Source organism: Oryctolagus cuniculus, chromosome 2 (assembly GCF_051225735.1).
Source record: "Oryctolagus cuniculus isolate XC-2025 breed Fujian yellow rabbit chromosome 2, ASM5122573v1, whole genome shotgun sequence".
NCBI lineage: Eukaryota > Metazoa > Chordata > Mammalia > Lagomorpha > Leporidae > Oryctolagus > Oryctolagus cuniculus.
The window spans coordinates 176,829,070-176,849,701 of record NC_142868.1 but is presented as its reverse complement, the minus strand read 5'-3'; the positions used below and the strand labels follow the sequence as shown (position 1 = coordinate 176,849,701).

Below are 20,632 nucleotides of genomic sequence, written 5' to 3'. Positions count from 1 at the left end.
TCAGGCCTGGTATGTGGCATGTGTATTGTACATGCAGCAGTGTTATCCATTCTATCTCTGGCCAAGTTCAAGCTATTGAGAACAGAGGACAGAGGACGGTGGTGGGCAACAAGTCATAGACACTCACCTGGCTGCTGCCTGCTGTCATTCCTAGGTCCTCACATACGTACGTGCAACAAGGATTTTACCTTCCCCTTCCTAGTTCCCACTGGGCCTGTGTGCAAACTCTGTTACTATTCTTTCCTAGGTGCATAAACCTGAGTAGCGATTATCTTATCGGCCTAACAGAGTCAGTCTTGAAGTTGTGAGTGACGCTGTGTCGCGCCAACATCTGGAACACTCCAGGCTGGGTCTGTTGACAAGCCTTAGCCATAGGCATGGCCTGGTCACCAGTGGACACATGACTTCAAGTGCAGGGTGGCAGTTAGATGCCCTGTGAGAAATGAGCAGCCAATGTCCAGTGGGACTCAGCTGAGTCGGGGAGCTTGGGGCGGCTGGAAAGGATGACCTCGAGGTGTGGGGAGCAACTCGGACTAGACTAAGTTACTGGAATTAAGACTTATTCTATGCATCTGCTCTCCCACAATATGGCGCTGGGAGAGGAGAAAACAGCTTCTACCCAGCTGCCTCTCACCAACTTGACAAACTGTAGGACCTGCTCCTGATTGGAGGAGAGCAGCGTACTCGGCGTGTGGGCAGCCGAGTTGGGATTGGCGGAAGAGGACTATAAAGGAGGAGAGAGACAACATGCACCAGGAACATCTAAGGGGAACATCTATCTGAAGGAACACCTGTGCAGCCCCCGAGAGAGCCGGCCGGCGGTGTGCCGCTCCCCCGTGGAAGTGGGGAATGTGGCAGGGGGAACCGCCCTTCCACGGAGGTGGAAGGGACGGCAGCCAACCCGGGAAGAACCAGCAGCAAACCTGGGGAGGGCCGAGCAGACCAAAGAACAGCGCAGGGTCCTGTGTCGTTCCTCCGCGAAGAGGGGGAGCGACATCGAGGGACCTTGCCTGGGCTTGGAGGCTGTGCAGAGGGGCTCAGATGAGGCCCAGAGCTGTGGGCGGCTTCAGCTTATTCTCCTCCATCTGGGGAAGGGAAGACTTTTTGGCAGACTTGGCTGCTTCTAGGATGGGGCCATCTCCCTAACGCTGAGCCCCTAAGCACGGACGGGGTGAGGCCAAATGAGAAAGTGTGGGGGCTAAGCTATCCCAGCAGGTCAGACACAGTTGTCCTTGTACAAATGCTGCTCACATGTTGCCTAAAGGAGAAGGCAGCCAGCTCTGGTGCATCATCTAACTGATAGATACAACTGTCCTGTGACATGTATGAATCAGTGGTGGGTGGGTGTGGGTAGGGGTGGGTGGTCCCACCCTTCAGGGCTGAAATCCAAGGGCAGCAGGCTTGGGTTGCTTTCTGGAGGCTCTGAGGAAGAATCCATTTTCAGGCTTTGGCAGAACTCGGTTCCTTGGGGTTACTGGACTGAGGCTCCCTCCTCTTTGCTGGCTGTTGGCCTGGGGCCTCTCAGCTGCCTCCATGCCGCTCCCTCCACCTCCAAAACAGCAAAGGCTCAGGCTTCCCAACCTTCTGACTTCCCCTTCCTTCTGCCTCTGGCTGAGAAAGCTCACTGGCTGTAAGGGCTTGCTTGACTATGCTGGATGGGCTTGGCTAATTCTGTGTAGTCTTTTAACTTCAAATCACATCTGCAAAGTCCCTCCTACCACACACACACACCCCTCAAGCCTGGCCTAGCCTGGTGCCCCAGACTGCACGCTGCGGGTGGTGGGTGGTTGTGATTTCTCTCTGAGCCCCACCTCATCTCTCTCCTTCCATCACTGTCTGTGCACCTGCTGTGCATTGGAAATCCCCCATGCTAAATTCAGGAATCCCATATTCTCCTTTCCTGCATGTGCCAAGGCCTCCATGCATCCTCATATCCCCACCACCTACACACACACACACACACACACACACGTACACACTTCTTACTGGGTAACAGAATCCTTCTCTCTCTAAAGACCAAAAGCTAAAACTGAGATGCAGTTCAAAGTAAGTAGCTAGATTACATGTATCCGGTGTTAGGTAAATTGGAGTTTAAGCATCCAATTTTAATGCAAATTAACTTCTGAAAAAAAATAGTCTAAGAGAAGAGCCATGTTTCTCTACAGCCTGCTCACACGCTGAACTGTGGATGTAATTAGCACCACTACTGAGCTCATCTTAGAAATACTATAAGGAAATGATCTCACCAGGGTCAGGGGTGTGAGTGTGTGAGTGTGTGTGAGTGTGTGTGTGCGTGTGTGTCTATTAAGGCCTGGCATGGCTTTCACATGACCACTGCAGCCAATCCTTCAGCAGCTGCTTCTAACAAATAAACAAGAAGGGGCAGGGCGAGGGCAGCATGGGACTGAGCCTGGTATGGTTGCCCTGGCCAACAATCTTGTGTACTGTGTTTTTGTTTAAGAGACAGACAGGGAAAGAGGGGAGAAGAAAGAGGGGAGACGGAGGTCCTTTCACCCTATCTACTGGTTCGCTTTCCAAAGGCTAGGGCTGGGCTAGTCTGGAGCCAAGAACCAGGAACTCAGTCTGGGTTTCCACATGAGTGGCAGGGACCCAACTACTTGAGGCATCACTTGCTGCCTCCCAGTGTCTGTATCAGCAGGAATTTGGGCCCAGGAGTGGAGAAGAACTGGAATAGGAGCCCAGGCACTTCGACCTAAGGTATGGGAATCCCATCTGGCCTCTTAGCCACTAGGGCAAGCACCTGTGTGTAAAAATACACACACGTCTAGAACACCCAGAAATTGTACCTCTCAGGAAGGGAATGATGCCTCCACCTGCTGTTACTATTATTAATCTCAAGTTTAATGGGAACCCTTAAACGTGGTCCCATTTAATGCAATGGCACCTGCTGTAAACAGAGCCTCACATAAGGTTGGTCCTCCGTACCCATGGATTCTGCATCCTGGGAGTCAACCAAGTTTGCATGGAAATAATACCCCATTCATGTAGCACTTAGATAGTATCGTAAGTAATCTAGTGATGATTTAGAGGACACGGGAGGATGCAAATGCTACACCATCTCACATAAGGGACTGGAACAGCTGCAGCGTTGCTCTATGTGGGGGTCCTGGACCCGATCCTCTGTGTATAGCAACAGCCTGACTTCCCAGCCTGACTCCCTTTCCTGTTCAGTCTCTTGCTTTTGGAACAGGCGTTTGGCAAGCAGTTTCTCCTGTTCTGGGCCCCCAAGAATAAGACATTGCCTGACTGCAGTGCCTCTAAGGAGCAGGAGGTAGGGCAGGCCAGCAGGCACTGACAGGTTACAAATACAGAAGAGGGCTCAGTGCAATGTGGGAGAAGGGGCACAGAGCGAGGGAGAGGCGGGCAGGTGGGAGACTAGAAGGCGTCCCAGTCCCAGAGCTGCCCTCGCCCTGGGATCAGCACAAGGCATGGAAGTGGGGTGCAGCCTTGCTGAGGGTGGGCACATCTGGGAAGGGTGGCAGGCCCCGTCAGTACACCTGCACTGAAGGCTAGAGGCAGGACCCCAGGAAGCAGGAAGGGGGGACCCAGCTGAGGACTGGGCCTCCTGCCTAGGACAGGAGGGGGGCACTGTGGACCCAGGCTGAGGAGGGGTGGGGAGGCGGTGTTTCAGGTGGGCCTCTTGGGCAGCAATAGCAGTGGGGGTGGCAGCCTTGATGGGGTAGACTGCTTAGGAGGGAGTTGGAGGGGACGGAGAAAAGGTGATGGGTGTGAGTGACAGCAAGGGGACATCTTCAGGACTTCGTGATGTAAGGGGCAGCGAGACCCCACTGTTGCACCCCAGGACCTGGATTTCTGCACCAACAGGCAGCTTCCTTCACTGCTCAGCACTGTCTGTCCCTTGCAGTTGAAACGTCGCTCACATACCCCCAGCACACCCGTGATCATCACAAGGGACTTCTTTCCAATTCCCCCCTTCACCTGCTCAGGAGCCCCAGGGTCCATCCCAACCCACAGAGGAGACGCTGTCCGTGGGACAGATGCATCCACCGCGGGAAAGCCACTGAATCTTCTGGTATGAACAACGCTTAAGAAACGCAAATTCGGAAACAGCTTTGTAAGGGCTGTGTCGTGGCTATAACGCCACAGGAGGCTGGGATGGGAGAAAAGGGAGCGCTCCCTGGGAGAGCTGCCTACCAGGCTTCCTCGTGGTTTGAAACACTTTGGGGGCCGGCGCCATGGCTCAATAGGCTAATCCTCCACCTGCGGTGCCAGCACACCGGGTTCTAGTCCTGGTAAGGGCTCTGTATTCTGTCTTGGTTGCCCCTCTTCCAGGCCAGCTCTCTGCTGTGGCTCAGGAGTGCAGTGGAGGATGGCCCAAGTGCTTGGGCCCTGCACCCCATGGGAGACCAGGAGGAAGCACCTGGCTCCTGGCTTCGGATCAGCGCAGTACGCCGGCCACAGTGGCCATTGGAGGGTGAACCAATGGTAAAGGAAGACCTTTCTCTCTGTCTCTCTCTCTCTCACTGTCCACTCTGCCTGTCAAAAAAAAAAAAAAAAAAACTTTGGGATGGACCGTGAGATGTCCTTCCCGTCCTGCCCCAGCACCTAGTCCCAGCTTTTCTGTTCAAATCAGCGCTTGTCCCAGCAAAGGACTTGGAAGCACCAGAGGCAGGATAGCTACTTGACGTGAGCAGCTGTGTGTGACCCCCGCTCTAAGGGAAAGCTACTGGTGGGCCGGGCCAGAGAGCTCCGTGGTTGCGGCTAACACGCTGCCTTGGCTCAAATGGGATCACTACGTGGAGGCACGAGCAGGCAGAATGAGCCCCGACTGACGGACGCTGCAGGAAGTCAGCCTTTAACTTAAAGAATGCCCTAACAATTCCACAAAAATGCTCTCAATGGCTAAAGTTTAAAAATAAAAATAAGAATAAATTTTAAAAATGGCTGTGTGTGTCAGTATTGCTGCAAACACAGTTTTGTCAAACTTTGTTTCGTCTTTGTCCAACCAATGGTTAAGAATGATATACTACCCTAGTTTTCTTGATCAGCGATTATTTTAAAATTTACATATGAGTAAAATGCACATCTTTTCATTTGATTATTGTTTATAGCCCTTGCCTATATTCCTGCTGAACTACGGTCTTTTTCCTTTTTACTGGTTGAATTCTTTATTTAGTGGACCATTGAGCCTTTGACTATAATGTAAATTAAAAATATTATCTCAAAAACTAAAAAGAGAGAGACACAAAAGGAGGGAGGGAAGCATCATTATATTCTTAGAATCTTGTCTATGAACCACATTCAATCTGTTCTCTGTATTATTTTATATCACATTAGCATGAAAATTGTGTTATAGTAACTAACACACATTTGCTGTGACCCTTAGAATCTAATGTATTAATACATTCCTTCAAACTTTTTTTTTTTAAATACACACACAAAAATACATTATCTCTCACACACACACAAGTTCTCAACAGGTGCATTGCTGAACTGTGAAATGGTGAGTGCATTTATCTGGGCATGGACTGGATGACAGCTGTCCATCAAAAGTGCTGCACAGAGGATCCAGCAGCTGGCCCAGAGACAGCCTGGGACTCGCTACTGGCCAGGGGGTGCCGTGATCACCAGGGCATATGTGGGCTCTGTCCAGCAAGAGAACTCCTTGTCCCATGGAGACTGCAAAGGTTTATCTGGCTCTGGGTCTAGCTGTGCTGGTGCAGGCAGACACAGGCTGGAACCCCACACCAAGGGCCTCTGTCATGTCCAGTGAGGCCCCTGGGGACGGACTCCTGGGGCAGGAACTTGGTGTGACGAGTGGGTGCTGGGGTTTCTGTTTGGTTTGCTGAACTTCCAGTCTGGGCAGAACTTTTCTGATGAATTTCTCTACAAGGCCCACTTTGGGTGAACAGATGCTGTGGGTCAGGCCAGAAGTCATAAATTTCCAGGAAATAATTCTTAGTGATTGAGGAAGAAGCCATAAAGCACGCTGGAGACAGGGAGAGGAGGAAATGCTGGCAGCGCCAGTGCCCAGGACCACAGCCCAGTGCCCATAGGAGCCCTGAGCGTCACTGTGTTGGCCCATCCAGGGTGCAGGGAGCCCACTTTGCACACGTTCCCTGGTGCCCGGGGAAGGGGAGTCCTTGGCACCACAGGACCCTCCCTCTTACTCCACTGTGATCTATTCACTCCAAAACGCACTACTATGGGTCTCCCACATGGCAGTCACTACACGTGCAAAGCCCTGAGGACAGCCAAGAACAACACAGACCACGCTCTCTGCCCTAGTGCAGCCTACACTCTGGGGCTCTCTGAGGTCCCCCTGCCGACAGGAGACCAGGCCTGACCACGCCCAGCACGCAGGGTCAGGCTTTTATGTACTCACTTCAATAGACTCACACGGCAACCCCCAGGAGGAGGGTTACCATTCCAAAGTGACACTTTCCCACATAAAGGGGAGGAGGGTCACTTAGTGTCACCAGCTTTCCGATGCTGCTGTTTGACCTCAGCCCTTTGCCATGGTGGCCAGACTCAGCCACCTGCTGACCTGGCTGGGGCCCCAGGAAGCAGCCTCTCTGCCTCACTGGAAGAAAAGGGCAAGATCCACCAGGGTTTCCGCAGCAATTAACCCAGACTCTGCTCGCTACCCCAGGGCTCGCTGTGCTGCCTATGGCAACCCAGGGATGCCAGTGCAGGTTACAGCTGCCTCTCACCTTCCCCTGCCTCAGTCTCTCTGCAGCCTCCTTCCAGACCCAAACCTCAAAGTCTGATACTCCTGGTTCAATCACACCTGCTCCAGCCCCCCAGGTTTGGAGCTCCTCCTTGGTCTCCCTGGCTTCTGCAGCTGGCCCCAACCCCCTGCCCTGCCCCTAACAGTGTGTCTGGGCACACTCCCCAGGGCCTCAGCCCCATGCAGCCCCATGCAGAAGCTGCCTTGGCTAACCCCAGCAACAACTGCCACTGCTCGGGAGCCCCACCCAACCCTCCCCCAAAGGAGTGACTCACTCACCCCCTCCCAGGCACCTGTGACTCTCCAGCAGCTCTCTATGGGGGCCAAGGACACAGCCCTTCCCTGGCCTGCAGGGCACATCAAGAGGTCTAGGCCAGGACACACAGGACTGGGACTCACCGAAGTTCTCACCACCCCAGATGTCCATGTCTGTGTCGTACTTCCCCAGGTAATCGAACCAGGCTTTGTCGATCACAAAGAGCCCTCCAGCTATGACCGGGGTCCTTGCATTTGGAAGGAAGGGAGGGAAGGAGGGAAGAGAGAGTGAGAGGAAGGGAGGGAGCAATGGATCCATTAGAGGAGGGAGACCACTCTGAAACCCCACTGCCCTGGAACCCAGACCTCAGGGTCATTTCCCTCCTGTTTCTGCCCCTCTTCAGAGAGGCCAGCACACTTTATAGCGACCTAAGACAAAACCCTGCTCCAGGGTGTTTGCTTTGATTATAAACCTCACCTTGCAGATGGGCAAACTCACTCACCATCACACCTCCCATGGGGGCCGAGACTTGCTCAGAACCCACTTGTTCTTGGGGCCTGCAGAGTCTCCCCAGCCCCCAGCCCCACCAGCCTCTGCCCTGGGTCCTGTCATAGCCCCTCTGGATCTCACTCTGACTTAAGGGAGTTCAACAATGATGGAGCATGCTCTCCATGGCAGGCACCAGAGACAAGGATGCCCTTGAACCATTATGGGCATCCCAGAGTCCCAGGACAGATACAGCTCGGGCCAGCGGCCTTCTCATCTAGGTTTCTAGGGTACTTTTCATCTTCCTGCCACTCCTCCCTCAGCCCCACCCCCATCCCTGGAGGAAAGACGCGCTTTAGCTTGGAGATTCCCAAGGGGCCTGGGGTGTTCACCTCCCAGCTTGAGATAGGACATCTCCCCACTGAGGACCACTATGCTCTCTATGCTACACCAGGCCTCAGTTGGGCCTGGACCCAGGCCACAGCTCGCTGTCACACACTGTGAGTCACAGTGAGAGAGTGGATGAGGACAAGGCCATCCAGAGCACGATGGCCCAGGGTTCATGCCACAGGCATGTTCTCCCACAGAGGACAGCAGATGTGCTTAATACATAGCAGTGGCCATGCCTGCGACAGCACCGGCAGTGTCCACTCAACCTTTCTGGGCTGAATCCTGCCAGCCAAGACCCAGGGGCTCCTGGCCCCAAAGGACTGTCATTTCCTTCACCAGAGGCCCAAAGGGGACCCTCTTGGACGTCCAGCATTAGCAGGAAGCACAAGAACATCATGGAATGTTGTGACAGCAGACAAGTTGGGTTGTCTACGCCTCAGCTCAAGTCTCTACTAGGCCCCCAGCCACTTAGACAAAAGTCTCCAAGAGGGCAGAAACCTCCTAAGATAAGAGCAGGAGTGGAGATGACCTAGCACAGGGCTCTGTTCCTCTCTGCCCGATCCGTGGAGCTCCAAATGTGAGATGCGTCCTGTGCCACGTGACGGCAGGGAGCATCAAGGGACGCACCTGCCCACCTCACCCGTGTTCCGGCCCCTCCTCCTTACCGAATGGGCTCAGTGGGGTCCAGGCGCCGCGCCTTCTGCTCTGGGGACAGCTGCTCCCAGTGGAAGTGGAGGCTCCAGTCAAATCCTGTAACACAGCATCCCGGTTGATTTGCTTTCTCAAAGTGCCCATAAAACTTGCTCCTTCTGCACCTTTTCTAGAACCAGGTCCTGGGAAAGCTGCCTCCCCAGGGACTGCAGGTGACCCCTGGGCTGATAGCAGCAGGGAGCAGAAGTTCCCTTCTTCAGCTTCCTTCTCTTTCCCTGCTGCCTCCTTGCTGGGTGGCCTTTGAGAATGAGAGGCAAAGGGTGCGGGACCCCGACACAGCGGCTGGACAATTATGGAGCGGCCCCTGGCCCTAAGCCCCAGGAAGGCATAAGCAGGAGGGCTGGGATAGGCCTCCAGTTTACCTGCCTCTCCAAGGGGCCTGGGGGAGCAACACTGGGCCCTGAGCAGAGAGCTGTGGTTGATCTCCATGGGAGGATGGAGCCCGATGCCGAGGGGGCAGAAACAGTTGGCCCCACATAACCAGGGGAATCCTTATTTGTATTACATTCTCAGGCCTTGGTGAGCCCAATCTAGAACTGGAGCTTCGAGAGCTGCCCTTGGAGCGGGGAGGGGTATGCTCAACCCCTCACTCATGTCCACTGGCAAGGGCCAAGCTGGAGTGAATTACGTAACAGGTGAGTGGTGTGACATCGGCACCTCCAGCAGAACAAGACATTTTGCAAAAGCTTAGATTTCTTCTGCCTGCAGGTGTGAGAACCTTAACTTGGCCCTTGGACTGGGTCACCACTGCAGCCTGGTGCTTGGGCCATGGACGATTCACATGCCCCAAACAACAAACACAAGACGCCACTGCTGATCCATCCTCTTTATGAGGACTTCACCGACCTCACGACCTTTGAGTTAAATTAGCCAGGGAAGCCCTCCCACCTCCTACCTCCTCCTAAACTTTGGTTGGCCTGGAGTTGGGGGGTGGGTGTGGTTCACAGCTACAGGGGTTTCCCATCAGTCCCAAATGAGGCTCAGGTCCCAGAAAAGCCCAGAACCCTTTGGAGCCAAGCAGAGATCTGCCTAAGAATGGGCAGCTTTCTCCCCGTAATGGCAAATATGGCCCCAAGAAAACACAGGGCTGGAAGTTCCAGAAAAAGCACTCAGAGTTTTTCTCACTCCCCTCCCTCCCCAGTGACTAAGAGGGAGAGCAAGTGCTTCCTGGGAAGAAGAGGGGGTGTGAGCCCCACTCACCGCCTCTGAGCTCCGAGGCCGACTCGATGTAGTTGAAGGTGTCCAGGTTGATGATGTCGATCACGGGGCACACCACCCGCGTGTAGTCCTGGAACAGAGTGGGCCCTGGCTCAGCTGGGATGCGGAGCCTGCAGGGGACCCAGGGAGCATGCCAGGGCCTTGTCCTGGAGGTGCAGAGATGGCCTCTGTGGCCCTGACCAGGCCCCTTCATCTCTGGCTCTGAATGCTGTCACTGCTAACAGGGGCATGTGGTGCTGGGACTTCTCGGGTTCCAGTGTCCCAGGTGCTAGCGGCCTGGCCTGGCCTGCTGGGGGCAACTCAGCACCGTGGCCATCCAACAGTTGGTGGGGTTACAGTGGCCACAGGTGGGGGCTGTTGCACACCCAGGAAGGGGAATAGAGGAGAGGGTTCAGACACCAGTGGGGCTCCAGGAGGCCGAGGAGGCTGTCAGCTGGGATGGTGACCCCAGCCTGCAGGCCCAGAAGCACAGCCACACACCCACAGTGGGAACCTCTGAGAGCATCCAGACCCACGGTTCCTGCGCAAGCTGACAAGGGGCAGCTCTGGAGAGCTCTAACGTCAGCTGCCCGCTGTGGACAGATGCACCGGTACCTCCAGCCCGACATCCTTCCTCACTTCCAACTTCGGATCCAACACGCCATTTGCCAACTCCTCGTGGATTTCACTCAGCCCTACAAATGGTGGCTGCATCATCTTCTCCCCAAATACGCTCCTTCCCCTGAGTTCCTTATTTAACAGCTCACCACATGCCCCCCCACCCCCCATCAAGCCCCAGCATTAAATTCAGAAACTCCACCCTGCCCATCAAACGGATCTGGCTCTGCTGGTTCCAACTCTAAGAGCCCTTTCCAATCCATCCTGCCTCTTCTGGGGCACTGCAATGGATCCATCAAACCCACCCCATCCTCTTCTCTTTTCATCCGACATGGAGCTGCCACAGCTGTCTTTCCAACACCTCAAAATGGCCCTGCCACTCAGCTGCTAAAAACTCCAACTGCCTCTAAGAAAAGGAACAAATAAACTTGGCACAGCAGCCCCAAACCTTCAGAAACAGGCTCGTTCCACACAGGAGTGAGAACATGCAGTCTCTGTTCCAGCAGAGCAGCCAGTCCCAGAGGCTGGGATAGCAAGAGGGGAGGGAGGACAGAGCGAGGTTGGATAGCGGGTCCCAGAATAGCTAGAACGGATGAATGCGCCCAAGCCTTCCACGGCTCACACAGTAGGCCGCACGCAGTCCCCAACACTCTATTATATGTTTCCAAATAGCTAGAAGAGAGGATTGCGAATGCACCCAACACAAAGACATGACAAATGCTTCAGATGATGGATGTGCTAATTGCCCCGACTTGATCATTACACATTGTATGCCTGTATTGAAAGATCACACAATACCCACCAATATGCACAATCACCACACGCCGATTAAAAAAGCCAGCCCCAAACAGGCCTGCATGTACCTTTTCCAACACTTGCTGCTTCCTCCAGGCCACCCTGGCTAAATCAAAATCATCCAGGGAACATTCTCAAAATATGTAAACCAGTCACCAGTTCTTGGGGGCCAGCAAGCAATTGCACAACCCCCCCCCCTTCTTTTTTCAAATTTTCTAACCCTGGGTGAGCACCTTGCACTTGGCATGTGATAGAGAAAATCTGGCTGCCCCTGGTACTACTAATGAAATGGGAACCCAGAGACTCTTCGAGAGCCCCGTGGGAGTCCAGCAGCCAGGCCAGATGGCTCTTCTGTCCTCGGCACCAACCACCTGCTGGCCACATGGGCAGGCACCTCTGCTTCTCCTTGAAGCCACTCCATTTCCTGCTTCAGTCTCTCCCCCTAAATGAGGCTGCCTTCTTCTTGTAAGCTCGATTCACCGTGTGCTGATTTTTAGTTCACAGACGTACTGTGGCCCTCAGCCTCCCACATGTGACTCATTCTGACAGTCACAGTGCCTCTGAAGACCAACCGAGCCGCAAGGAAAGCAATGCTCATTTCCAATGCATCGCTCCTGCCGCCGAGACGTCACAGATGCTTCATTCGCTGTCAGCCCTGCACCTGCCCAGCTGCCGCAGCTCCTCTGAGGGTCCTCCCGGGCTGCTGTCATGGTGTGTCTGTGCGTAGATACACACTGCAGGCACACACACACACACACAAACCCAGGACTGTTCTCGTCCCTTGAATTATGATTTGTCCTCAGAAACTCAGAGGCCTCTTCTTCGGGGAGACTTGTGGTCTTTGCTTTGCCCTCGTGTGCTGAGCCGGGGGCTCCTGTGGTGGCACCAGGTCCTTTGTGGACCCTGCACAGCTGCTGGGAGGTAATCCATAGGCCCTTGGAAGGCCTGAAAGTGTCCTTGCTTACGTGGGAGCCTTGGCCTTCACTGGAGGGTGGAGTCAACTCAACTTGACCTCTAGAGGGCCATGGAGACCATGAGGGTGGTCAGCCCTGTCCGTGCGACCAGCCTCCAATAACTGGTGATACCACCGTGTGCTGCTGTATACACACCCTTGCTACAAGCAAGCGCTATTCACACCACACCACCGAGAGAGACAGAGGGAGAGGGAGAGAGAGAGAGAAGGAGAGACTGCCAACTGGCGCCCATGACTCTCCGCAGGCTCCCTTCCCACTGCAGACTTGCATCTGCATCCTCCCTCTGTACTAACTGTAACCACGCCTGTAACAGCTGGGCTGCAGTCAGAGCTTCAGCAAATGACTGAACCTGGGGGTGGGCTCAGGGACGCAATCCCCCCCCCCTTTTTTTTTTTAATCTTTCCTCCATTTAAAAACTGAAAAACAAAATAACCTGCTGACCGTTTACCTCAGTGCAGACTTCCCCAGAGAGCACCCACAGGCACTGCCCCCAGGGCTATTGTCCTTCTGCTAGTCCTGTCACAACTTAGTGGTGGCATCTGCCCAGCTGGGAGTCACGGACACCAGACAATCGGCGAGGGCCCTTTGGGGTTAAGTGCTGTGTGGCACCTTGACCTTGAAAGGGAGATACAGGAGAGTTTATGCATGAGCCATTGAAGCCAGGACAGGACCTCTCTGAGCCACCTGGGGGTTGGTTTTTGTTCCATTTTGTATCCCCCAGTCTCGCCCAGCAGGCTTTAATCCGGCATTGGGTAAAATAGAACATCTGTTAACTCGCTCTGAGGATGCTGTGTTGACGCTGGCAACAGACACGAGAGTCAACTGTGGCTGAACTGGAGACTCAGGCACTGAGGGACTCCCAGTCCTGCACTGCAGCACTCCCAGCACCTGCCTGCAGGTATTGAAGGATGCATCTTTACCGCCAGCGCCACACTTAGGCTCAAGGAGCAGCAGGTGGCGCTCTGTTAGGGTCTCCCACATACATGGGTGGCAGGGGCTCAGATACTTGGGCCATCCTCCTCTGCTGCTCCTCCCAGGTCATAAGCAGGGAGCCGGATGAGAAGTGGAGCTCTTGAACCAGAGCTCTGACAAGGGCTTGCCAGTGTTGCTGTGGCTTAACCCCTGCGCCGCAGCGCTGGCCTCAGATCTGCCTTTTGAGTGGGGCTCCTGTGAGGAACAAGGACAGCAGGTACGTAGGTAGGTAGGCATTGAAGAATATGTAAGCTATTATTTTTACAAATTTACTAAAAGCTACAGGGATTGAGATTTCCAAACTCTTTTTCTTACTAGAGAAATATATAGATGCGGAAGGGAAAAAAAAGAGAAACCTATGTTGAAAAAAATGGCAATGCTTGTTTCAAGTATCATCCTGTAACTGGAGGAAGAGAAGACAAATCGGGGAAGCTTTCAACGTGGGAAACACCAGCTGAGGACAGCTCATGACGGCTCAAGCCCGGCCTCTCTTATCTCTTGCTATTTCTGAAAATCCCCAATTCCAATTACAGCTTAACATTTCCATTTCCACTCACAAGATCACATCATGCCGGACTCGGAGACAAGACATGTACAAAGACATGCAGAAACACAAGCTGGCACGTGCTCACGGTCCCCACCCCAAGAGGCTTGTGTCCCTGAGCGACCAGCCCACATCAGCCCAAGAGTTGGGGTCTCCATACAGGCCTCTGCAGCCCTGGGGTAAGTCTGAATAATCTCTGTGCTATGGAGTCTCTGGCTCAGACAGTGGTGAGGACCGAGGAGCTAAGCGTAGGAGGCTGAGCTCTGTCTTGGGGCCAAACGACTCCCAGAAGAGGAGCTCACACGAGGAAGGCAGACAGGTGTGGGCAGACTTGCACTGGGGACGGAGGAGATGAAGGCTTCACCTCACCAGCAGGCCAGGCTGGCTATGGATGCAGAAATGACAGCCTTTTTCAGGAGACTGAGATGGACGAGGAGTGACTGGGAAGGAAGCGGCTTTGCAGGTTCATTAAGGCTGTCTAAAGAGCCAGGCTCACTCAGCACACCTCCCAGGAATCAACTCTGTTTCTCTGTGGGGGGGGGGGGTCCCCAACATGATGAACATGAATGGCCATATGACCTGGCAACAACACTGCTTGATGCACACACCAAAGTTTGCGAAGCAGATACTCAAACTGGAACTTGTACATGAATCCCTATAGCAGGGTTGTCACAATAGCAAAAAAAGGGAAACCTGTAGGGACAACCTACATGTCCATCAATGGATAGATAAGTAAACCAAACAGGAACGTTGTTTGGCCAAGAAAAGGAATACTAATACCTGCCATGCTGTAGATGAAGCTAAAAAAAGTATGCCAAGTGAAGGAAGCCAGGGTCAGAGGCCACATGTCAGACCATTTCTACAAAACACAGAGAAGAGGCAAATCTGTGTCACAGGAGCAGATGAGCGGCTGCCGGCGAGGGAACAGGAAGGGGAATGAGAGACGGCTGCTAACGGGTACGGGGGCTCCTCTTGGGGAAAAGAACTGTTTCACGAGGAGACTGTGGTGAGGGTTACGCAGCCCTGTGCACAGATGAAAGTCTTTGGATTGCCCCCTCAGATGGCTCCAATGGCACACCGGGTTAAGTTCCTTTTATAATACACATACACACGAAGTTAGTCTAAGGGCCGGCACTGCTGGGGCTGAGTGCACTGCCCCGGTGGTTGCCCCCAGAGAGGCCTGGTGTGGTCATGGGGTCAGATCTGAGCTCTGGCCGCCCCCTGGCCTGGCAGCCCCCAACATCACGAACCTCAGCTCCTGGTGCCTGGCCAGCAACCTGGGGGCCTGGAGGTGGGGTGGGCACTGAACTGTGCCTGGGACAGTGGGAGAAGAGCTGCCTGTCCATCAGGGTACACAGCAACACACCTGCCATTGTGGTCCTGGGGCAAATTGCCCTGGAAACACGGCTCAGCAAATGTCCACGACAATGACATAAAAAGGCATTTTTTGCAAAGAGCAAAAGAGCCGCAGTGGTAAGGTGTGTGGACGGAGCGCATCTTCCCACCGCAGCATGCTGGCACTGTTTGCATTCCACTCCTCTGTGTTTTCCACCATGTCTGCGATGGCCTTGCCTCCACAGTCAGGGACGACTTCAGTGACAGAGAAGACAGGGCCCAGCCTCCTCTGTCCCCTGCACCCCCACCAAAAGGTCTGCCATCACACCCATCCGTGATCCCAGCGAGCAGGGAGCACCTTGTCTCTTCTGTGTAAGGTCCTGGCTGCCTCCAATGCCGCCGCCCTCTGCCCAGCTAAAGATTCCCGCTTCTTTCATATGGCTTCTGATTCTGCCACCTCCTCCACCTCTCGCTGCTGTCTGCCCCCTCCCCCCACCACCACCTAGGATTTCTGTTTAATCCAGGCAGGGTGGTGGCTGCACATCTGCTGGCACTGGGGCAGTCCCGACTCGCGGGACTGCTCAGCCGAGGTGTTCAGTGAATGCCTGAGAGTGAACGGTGGGGCAGGGAGGGAACCTACTTTCCTCCCTGTTCCAGCTTTATCGCCTTCCCGTTGCAAATGGTTGCTTCTGGTTATTTATAAACACTGAGCACCTACTCTTTATCAGGCAGAGTGGCCACCTGTTAGAGGACATAAAGAACCAAACCTGGAGGGGAAAATGGGAAGCCAAGAGAGCAATTACCAATGGGAGTGATCCTAGCTGGCCGTGCAGTCAGGAAAGGCTTCCTGGAGGAGGGGAGACTTGGGAGATGCCCTAAAGAGGAGGGGCTTTGTGGAGAGGAGGGGAGAGCATCAGGGGCAGGAAGGGCCTGGCGGGGCATGTACAGGGGTAAGGCGCAGCCAGCTTTGTTAGAGTGTTGGGTTAGGGAGCCAGCCGGGGCTGTGGCCCTGAGCACAGTGGGAGGGCACAACAGAAGTTCCGTTGGCAATGGGCGCAGCCCTTCCACTGATGGTCTGCTCAGAACTGTTTCTCCAGGCATCTGCCAGCCAGGACCTCCTTAGAGATGGGGGTTTCCTAAACAATGAAAAGTGAGTGAGCCCCCTCTCCCCTACCTTGGGGAAAATGGTCACTGCCGGGCTCCCATGTCTCGGCCCCCATGTAAGCACCCTGTGAACGCACCCATCCTGGAAGGAGCTCCCAGTGGCCTTCCAAGCCGCTCACGCACTGGGTTCTCTCGTGCTCCCGAGCTGTCACCGTCACACAGGAAGGGAAACTACCATGAGGAGTGAGCAGGAAATAATAACCCCAGCTCCAGGAAGATGCCGTGGTGGCGAGGCCTAACGAATATCAGACCAAGTTCAAGAATTCTCTGGAGACTGCTGTGAAATGGGCATGTTAGAAACACCTGACTCCTACTTCCCAGACCCGTGTAGAAGTCCCCAGCTCGGGAAGACTGGCTGGCAGAGCAAGTGCTAGTCGCTGGCGCTGGCATCTGCAACCTGCTGTCACTCTACAGATCAGAAAGGGAGCAGCTGCGGAATATACAGTGGTAGTGAGAAAGTTGAATGATTTGTCCCTTTCCAGGGGAGACACCGTGACACGCAGAGAAGTGATGTGCAGAATTCCAGAGTAACTTCAGGGTAAACAGAGGCTCGCGCTCTGGGTCTCTCAGCACCCACCCTGCCTGCTTAGCCTGGGGGCTTTTGGGTGAGTCACGTGTGGGTGGAAGACATAGGCACACAGGAACTGGGTGATGAAGCCTGGTTAATCCCACAGCCTCCTTCCTGTCAAAGACACTCGTGAGGATCCCCTTTCTGGAACCTTCTGCTGCCCGGTGGAAACAGACCCGAGCAGCTCTTGCTTGTCACTTGCAGGCCTGCTGTGGGTGACAGCTGAGGTTCAACAGACACTTGCAGGCGCTGCTCCACCACTGACTGCCCGCTGACCATGGGCAGGCCTCAGCACCTTAGCTCCTTCATCTACAAAATGGGCACAGTAATCTGTCCCACCCACCCCCTCCAAAGACTTGGGGGAGCGTATGTCATGTCAGGAGTGTGAGAGGCTTGGAAGAAAGTGGGGGTAGGAAGTCCTGTTCTGCTCCTCGGCCTCACTCACCTCTTTGACCCTGTGCAACAGGGGCTGGAGCCAGTCCTTGTTCACCTCACAGTGGCTGTCCAGGAAAGTCAGGGTGGCACCCTGGGCGATATCAGCGCCCCGGATCCGGGACCGGACCAGACCTGCAGCCAGGGGCAGGTGACCAAGCAAGTCACGATGCAACGAGGCCGCCCAGCACCACCCCTTACCCCCTGCTGGCCCCAAGCCCCCGGACACCCACAGCCAGGCTCACCTTGCCGCTCATTGTTGCGTAAGCATTTCACCTTGGGCAACTTGATGAGCTGGTTGCAGTCATCAGCTGTGAAGACAGGGGGTGACAGCTCAGTGCGCTGCGGGGACGCGACTGTGGCGTGCTGCGTGGTCAGAAGGCAGCCCTGCCCCAGCTCCCCATGTCCAACAACCAAGCCCGGGCCCCACACCTAGGTGTTCCTGGGCTGTGGATGGAGCTGACGGGTCCCTGCTATTGCCACACATGGCAACCCCGTTAGGCAGGATGGCCTCAACCAGGCTTCTTCAGCGGAACGGGACAGTACGCAGTGGGACTTGAATATTGTCTGAAACCATTCTGGGTGGGAAATCTTGGTTTGGTTACCTGGGGACACTTCTCCTTGGCTGTGGGCCATTAAAAGCATGAGACCAGAGTCCAGTTCCCCTGGGTGGGATGGTGACCAGTGCTGGGAGGCCAGGAACAGATGAGATGGACTTTGGACTTTGTGAAGTGACCTGCCCAGGATGTCTTCATTACACAGGCAGGGTCAGCCTCTACCCTTTGGGGCGAGAGACCCCGGCTGGGCACTTGCTCTGCGTGTTGTGTCCCCCAGGCTGCCTGTTGCTGCATCGCTTCTTGAGCCAGCCAGGACCTTGGGCCTGGTCTGGCCTCTACCTGGGCCTCCACTTTGGTTTCACTTTCTTTAGTCTGTCAACCTTCTCGGCTTGGCTCTGGACTCCTGAGAGGAACAGAAGAGACGCATGCAGGCTTCCTTGAGGCATGCACTGTTCTAAGTGCTCCTGATGTGTTAACACAGCTAATCCTTACGTAAGTCATATAGATATTAGCATCTCCACTTGAGAGACAAGGATTTGCTCAGGGCACGCAGCCAGGATGGAAGCCTTAAGTCTAGGATTTGAACCTTAGTAGACTGGCCCCTGAGTCTACACTCTAACCACTAGGCTTTTCTGCTTCTCCGGGAGTCCAGTTGCAGTCCCTGCTGCCTTGATGTCAGGCTACCCAAGCTAGTGTCTCCCTACCGCCCAGACCTTCCTTGCTGGGGAAGGGAGAGTAGAGTATCGAGTCCTAGAACTCAGGGTCGGCTCTGACTACCTAGGGCCTCATGCACAACCCCCCGGTTCTGAGGATGCACGTTACACTTGAGACATGAGTGTGCTAGTGAGAATGGCCTCTGGTCTCCCAAGACTTTGTGCTGTCCCTGGTGGCTACCCTGTTTCTCCAGGTACAACACCCAGAGATGTGATTCCACCAGGATGTGGTTCCCGGCATGCAGCTGCACTCAGGCTCTCAGAGGAGGAGGTGGGACACCACCAACACTTGGACCCTGACAGTGCCACTGTTGAGTGCCGTGCCTTTCAGACTCAACACACGGACATCTGGACACCTCCCTGTGCTTTCTATGGGGAAAGCGGATCTGGGGTGTGGATATGACTGGCACCCAGGTGCTTTGCCAGTCCAGGGGCATGTGAAGTAGGAAATGGTGATGAACAGTGGGTGTGAAGGTTGGGGGCTGCTCGCTGTGTCATGGTCAGGTAATAAGATGTCCCATGGGAGATTCCCCAAGACAAGGCCTGCCCAGGTCTCCCAGGGGAATAACAGGGAGCGGGCACAGCAGCCTCAGTTCAGACTGGCAGAGAAACGCAGCACGCAAACCACAAGTGTCTAGTGATGGGCATTGCTTCTGGGCTTGGGGCCCAGCGTTGATTCATTGAAGGGCTGGTGTCTCTTCTCATGTCTAGGAATCAAGTTAAAGGACAGGAACACAAGGTATGCAGCCACACAAGAATGCACACATGTTCACACATATGATGTTTACATGCACGCATGCATGTATGTACAGACATGCGTACATACCCACAACATCCCCATGTGAATACACTGTCATCAACATGCAAATACACATGCACTCCCATGTGGACATGTGCTTGCACACACGTGCTTGCACTCCCTGACATACACTCACATCAACCCAAAACAAACAAAATCTACTAAATGTAGCTGGTTCGGTCCTCAAAGGCTCACAGCTGGAGGAGCCTCAAGTGTAAGGTCGTCCTCCTTCCTGAGGCCTAGCGTGAACGCTCACGGTCCTCCACACCCAGGGGACCAGCGGCGTCCCCTCTGCCTGTTCCCCAGGGCCTCGGGAGCCAGTGGGAGATGTTACTCACGGTCACTGCTGAAGTCATCCACTAGAATGATCTCCTGGATCAGGTGCATAGGGGTGCGGTTCAATATGCTGCAAGAAGGAGAGAGTCATTATGACTCCTCACGGCAAAATGCACAAATTAGCCCGAGGCTTAAATACACCTCGTTGCATCTGAGAAATGAAAACTCACAGCCACCCAGGGGCTGGTGCAGTCACACTGCTGGTCTGTCTTGTGTGTCTTAGACAATGCCACCCTCCTCCGCTCATCCACCTAGACAGAAGTCCAGGGGACACCTTCCACACCCCGTCCGTCTCCCAGAAACCCCGCATCTAATCAGCAAAAAGATGGGCTGGCTCTGTTAGACAATGTTGCTCCAAGCACTCTGGCCCTTTGTGCCTCCCACCCAGCTGAGCCTCTTCTTTCTGGCTCACGGCAGCAGCCCCGAACAGGTCTAGCATCCGGACCTTTGCAGTCTGGCTCCTGAGTCCATGCCGTAAGCACCAGGCTCTTCTGTGTCGACCCGAGCCCAGGAGCATTCCCTCTGCCTCAGTGCCAGGCCACCCCTCAGCAAGGCCTGGGCCCAGGCTGTCTTCCTTGTGGCCTCCAGGCTTTGGTTTCTGATACACAGATCTGAAAGTGTGACTCTCCTCACTAGCGCAGACAGACAAACGGACACACGTCCCACGGCAGCTGCTTACTCTCTGTACCCCAAGTCAGCTGCATGCCACTGGAGTCACCGCCTCCCATGCCTGCTGCTATTATCTGAGCCTTTTCTGCTACTGCTTGCAGTGCCCACAAGGACCAGTTCCAACGGCCCTTCTCTCCAACAGCGCCCCATCTACTTCGTGGCAATTGCTGCCTTCTCTGGGACCCTCAGGCACTTTGCCTCCTACACTTCCTAGACTTCTCTCGCTTCCAGACCCGGTTGTCCCCTCCACATGGCAATGTCCAGAACTCAGTATTCCCTGGAGGGACACTGGGTGCACAGCTACTCTGTGCTCAGCAGCTACTTACTTCTAGCTCTGTAATCGCAGGCAAGTTCCTTTACTGCTTGGTGCAGCAATCTGTCCTCATCTAGAAAATGTGGATAAC

General features: G+C 54.5%; 1 protein-coding gene across 4 annotated transcripts in view; it reads right to left on the bottom strand.

Moving 5' to 3' along the window:
* The window catches only part of GALNT14 (polypeptide N-acetylgalactosaminyltransferase 14), a 204,023-nt gene that overhangs the window by 21,376 nt on the left and 162,015 nt on the right, over positions 1-20,632 (bottom strand). For 3 of the 4 annotated variants that reach the window (XM_089327778.1, XM_070069718.2, XM_002709933.6), the window contains 6 exons: positions 19,562-19,629; positions 17,400-17,465; positions 17,168-17,289; positions 9,756-9,843; positions 8,510-8,594; positions 7,112-7,215 (listed from right to left, as the gene is read on the bottom strand). In XM_089327778.1, the coding sequence (XP_089183904.1) occupies positions 7,112-7,215; positions 8,510-8,594; positions 9,756-9,843; positions 17,168-17,289; positions 17,400-17,465; positions 19,562-19,629 (533 nt within the window). Of the gene's footprint in view, positions 1-7,111; positions 7,216-8,509; positions 8,595-9,755; positions 9,844-17,167; positions 17,290-17,399; positions 17,466-19,561; positions 19,630-20,554; positions 20,597-20,632 lie in introns of those variants that run through there. The other variant, XM_089327779.1, reaches the window with a different exon arrangement.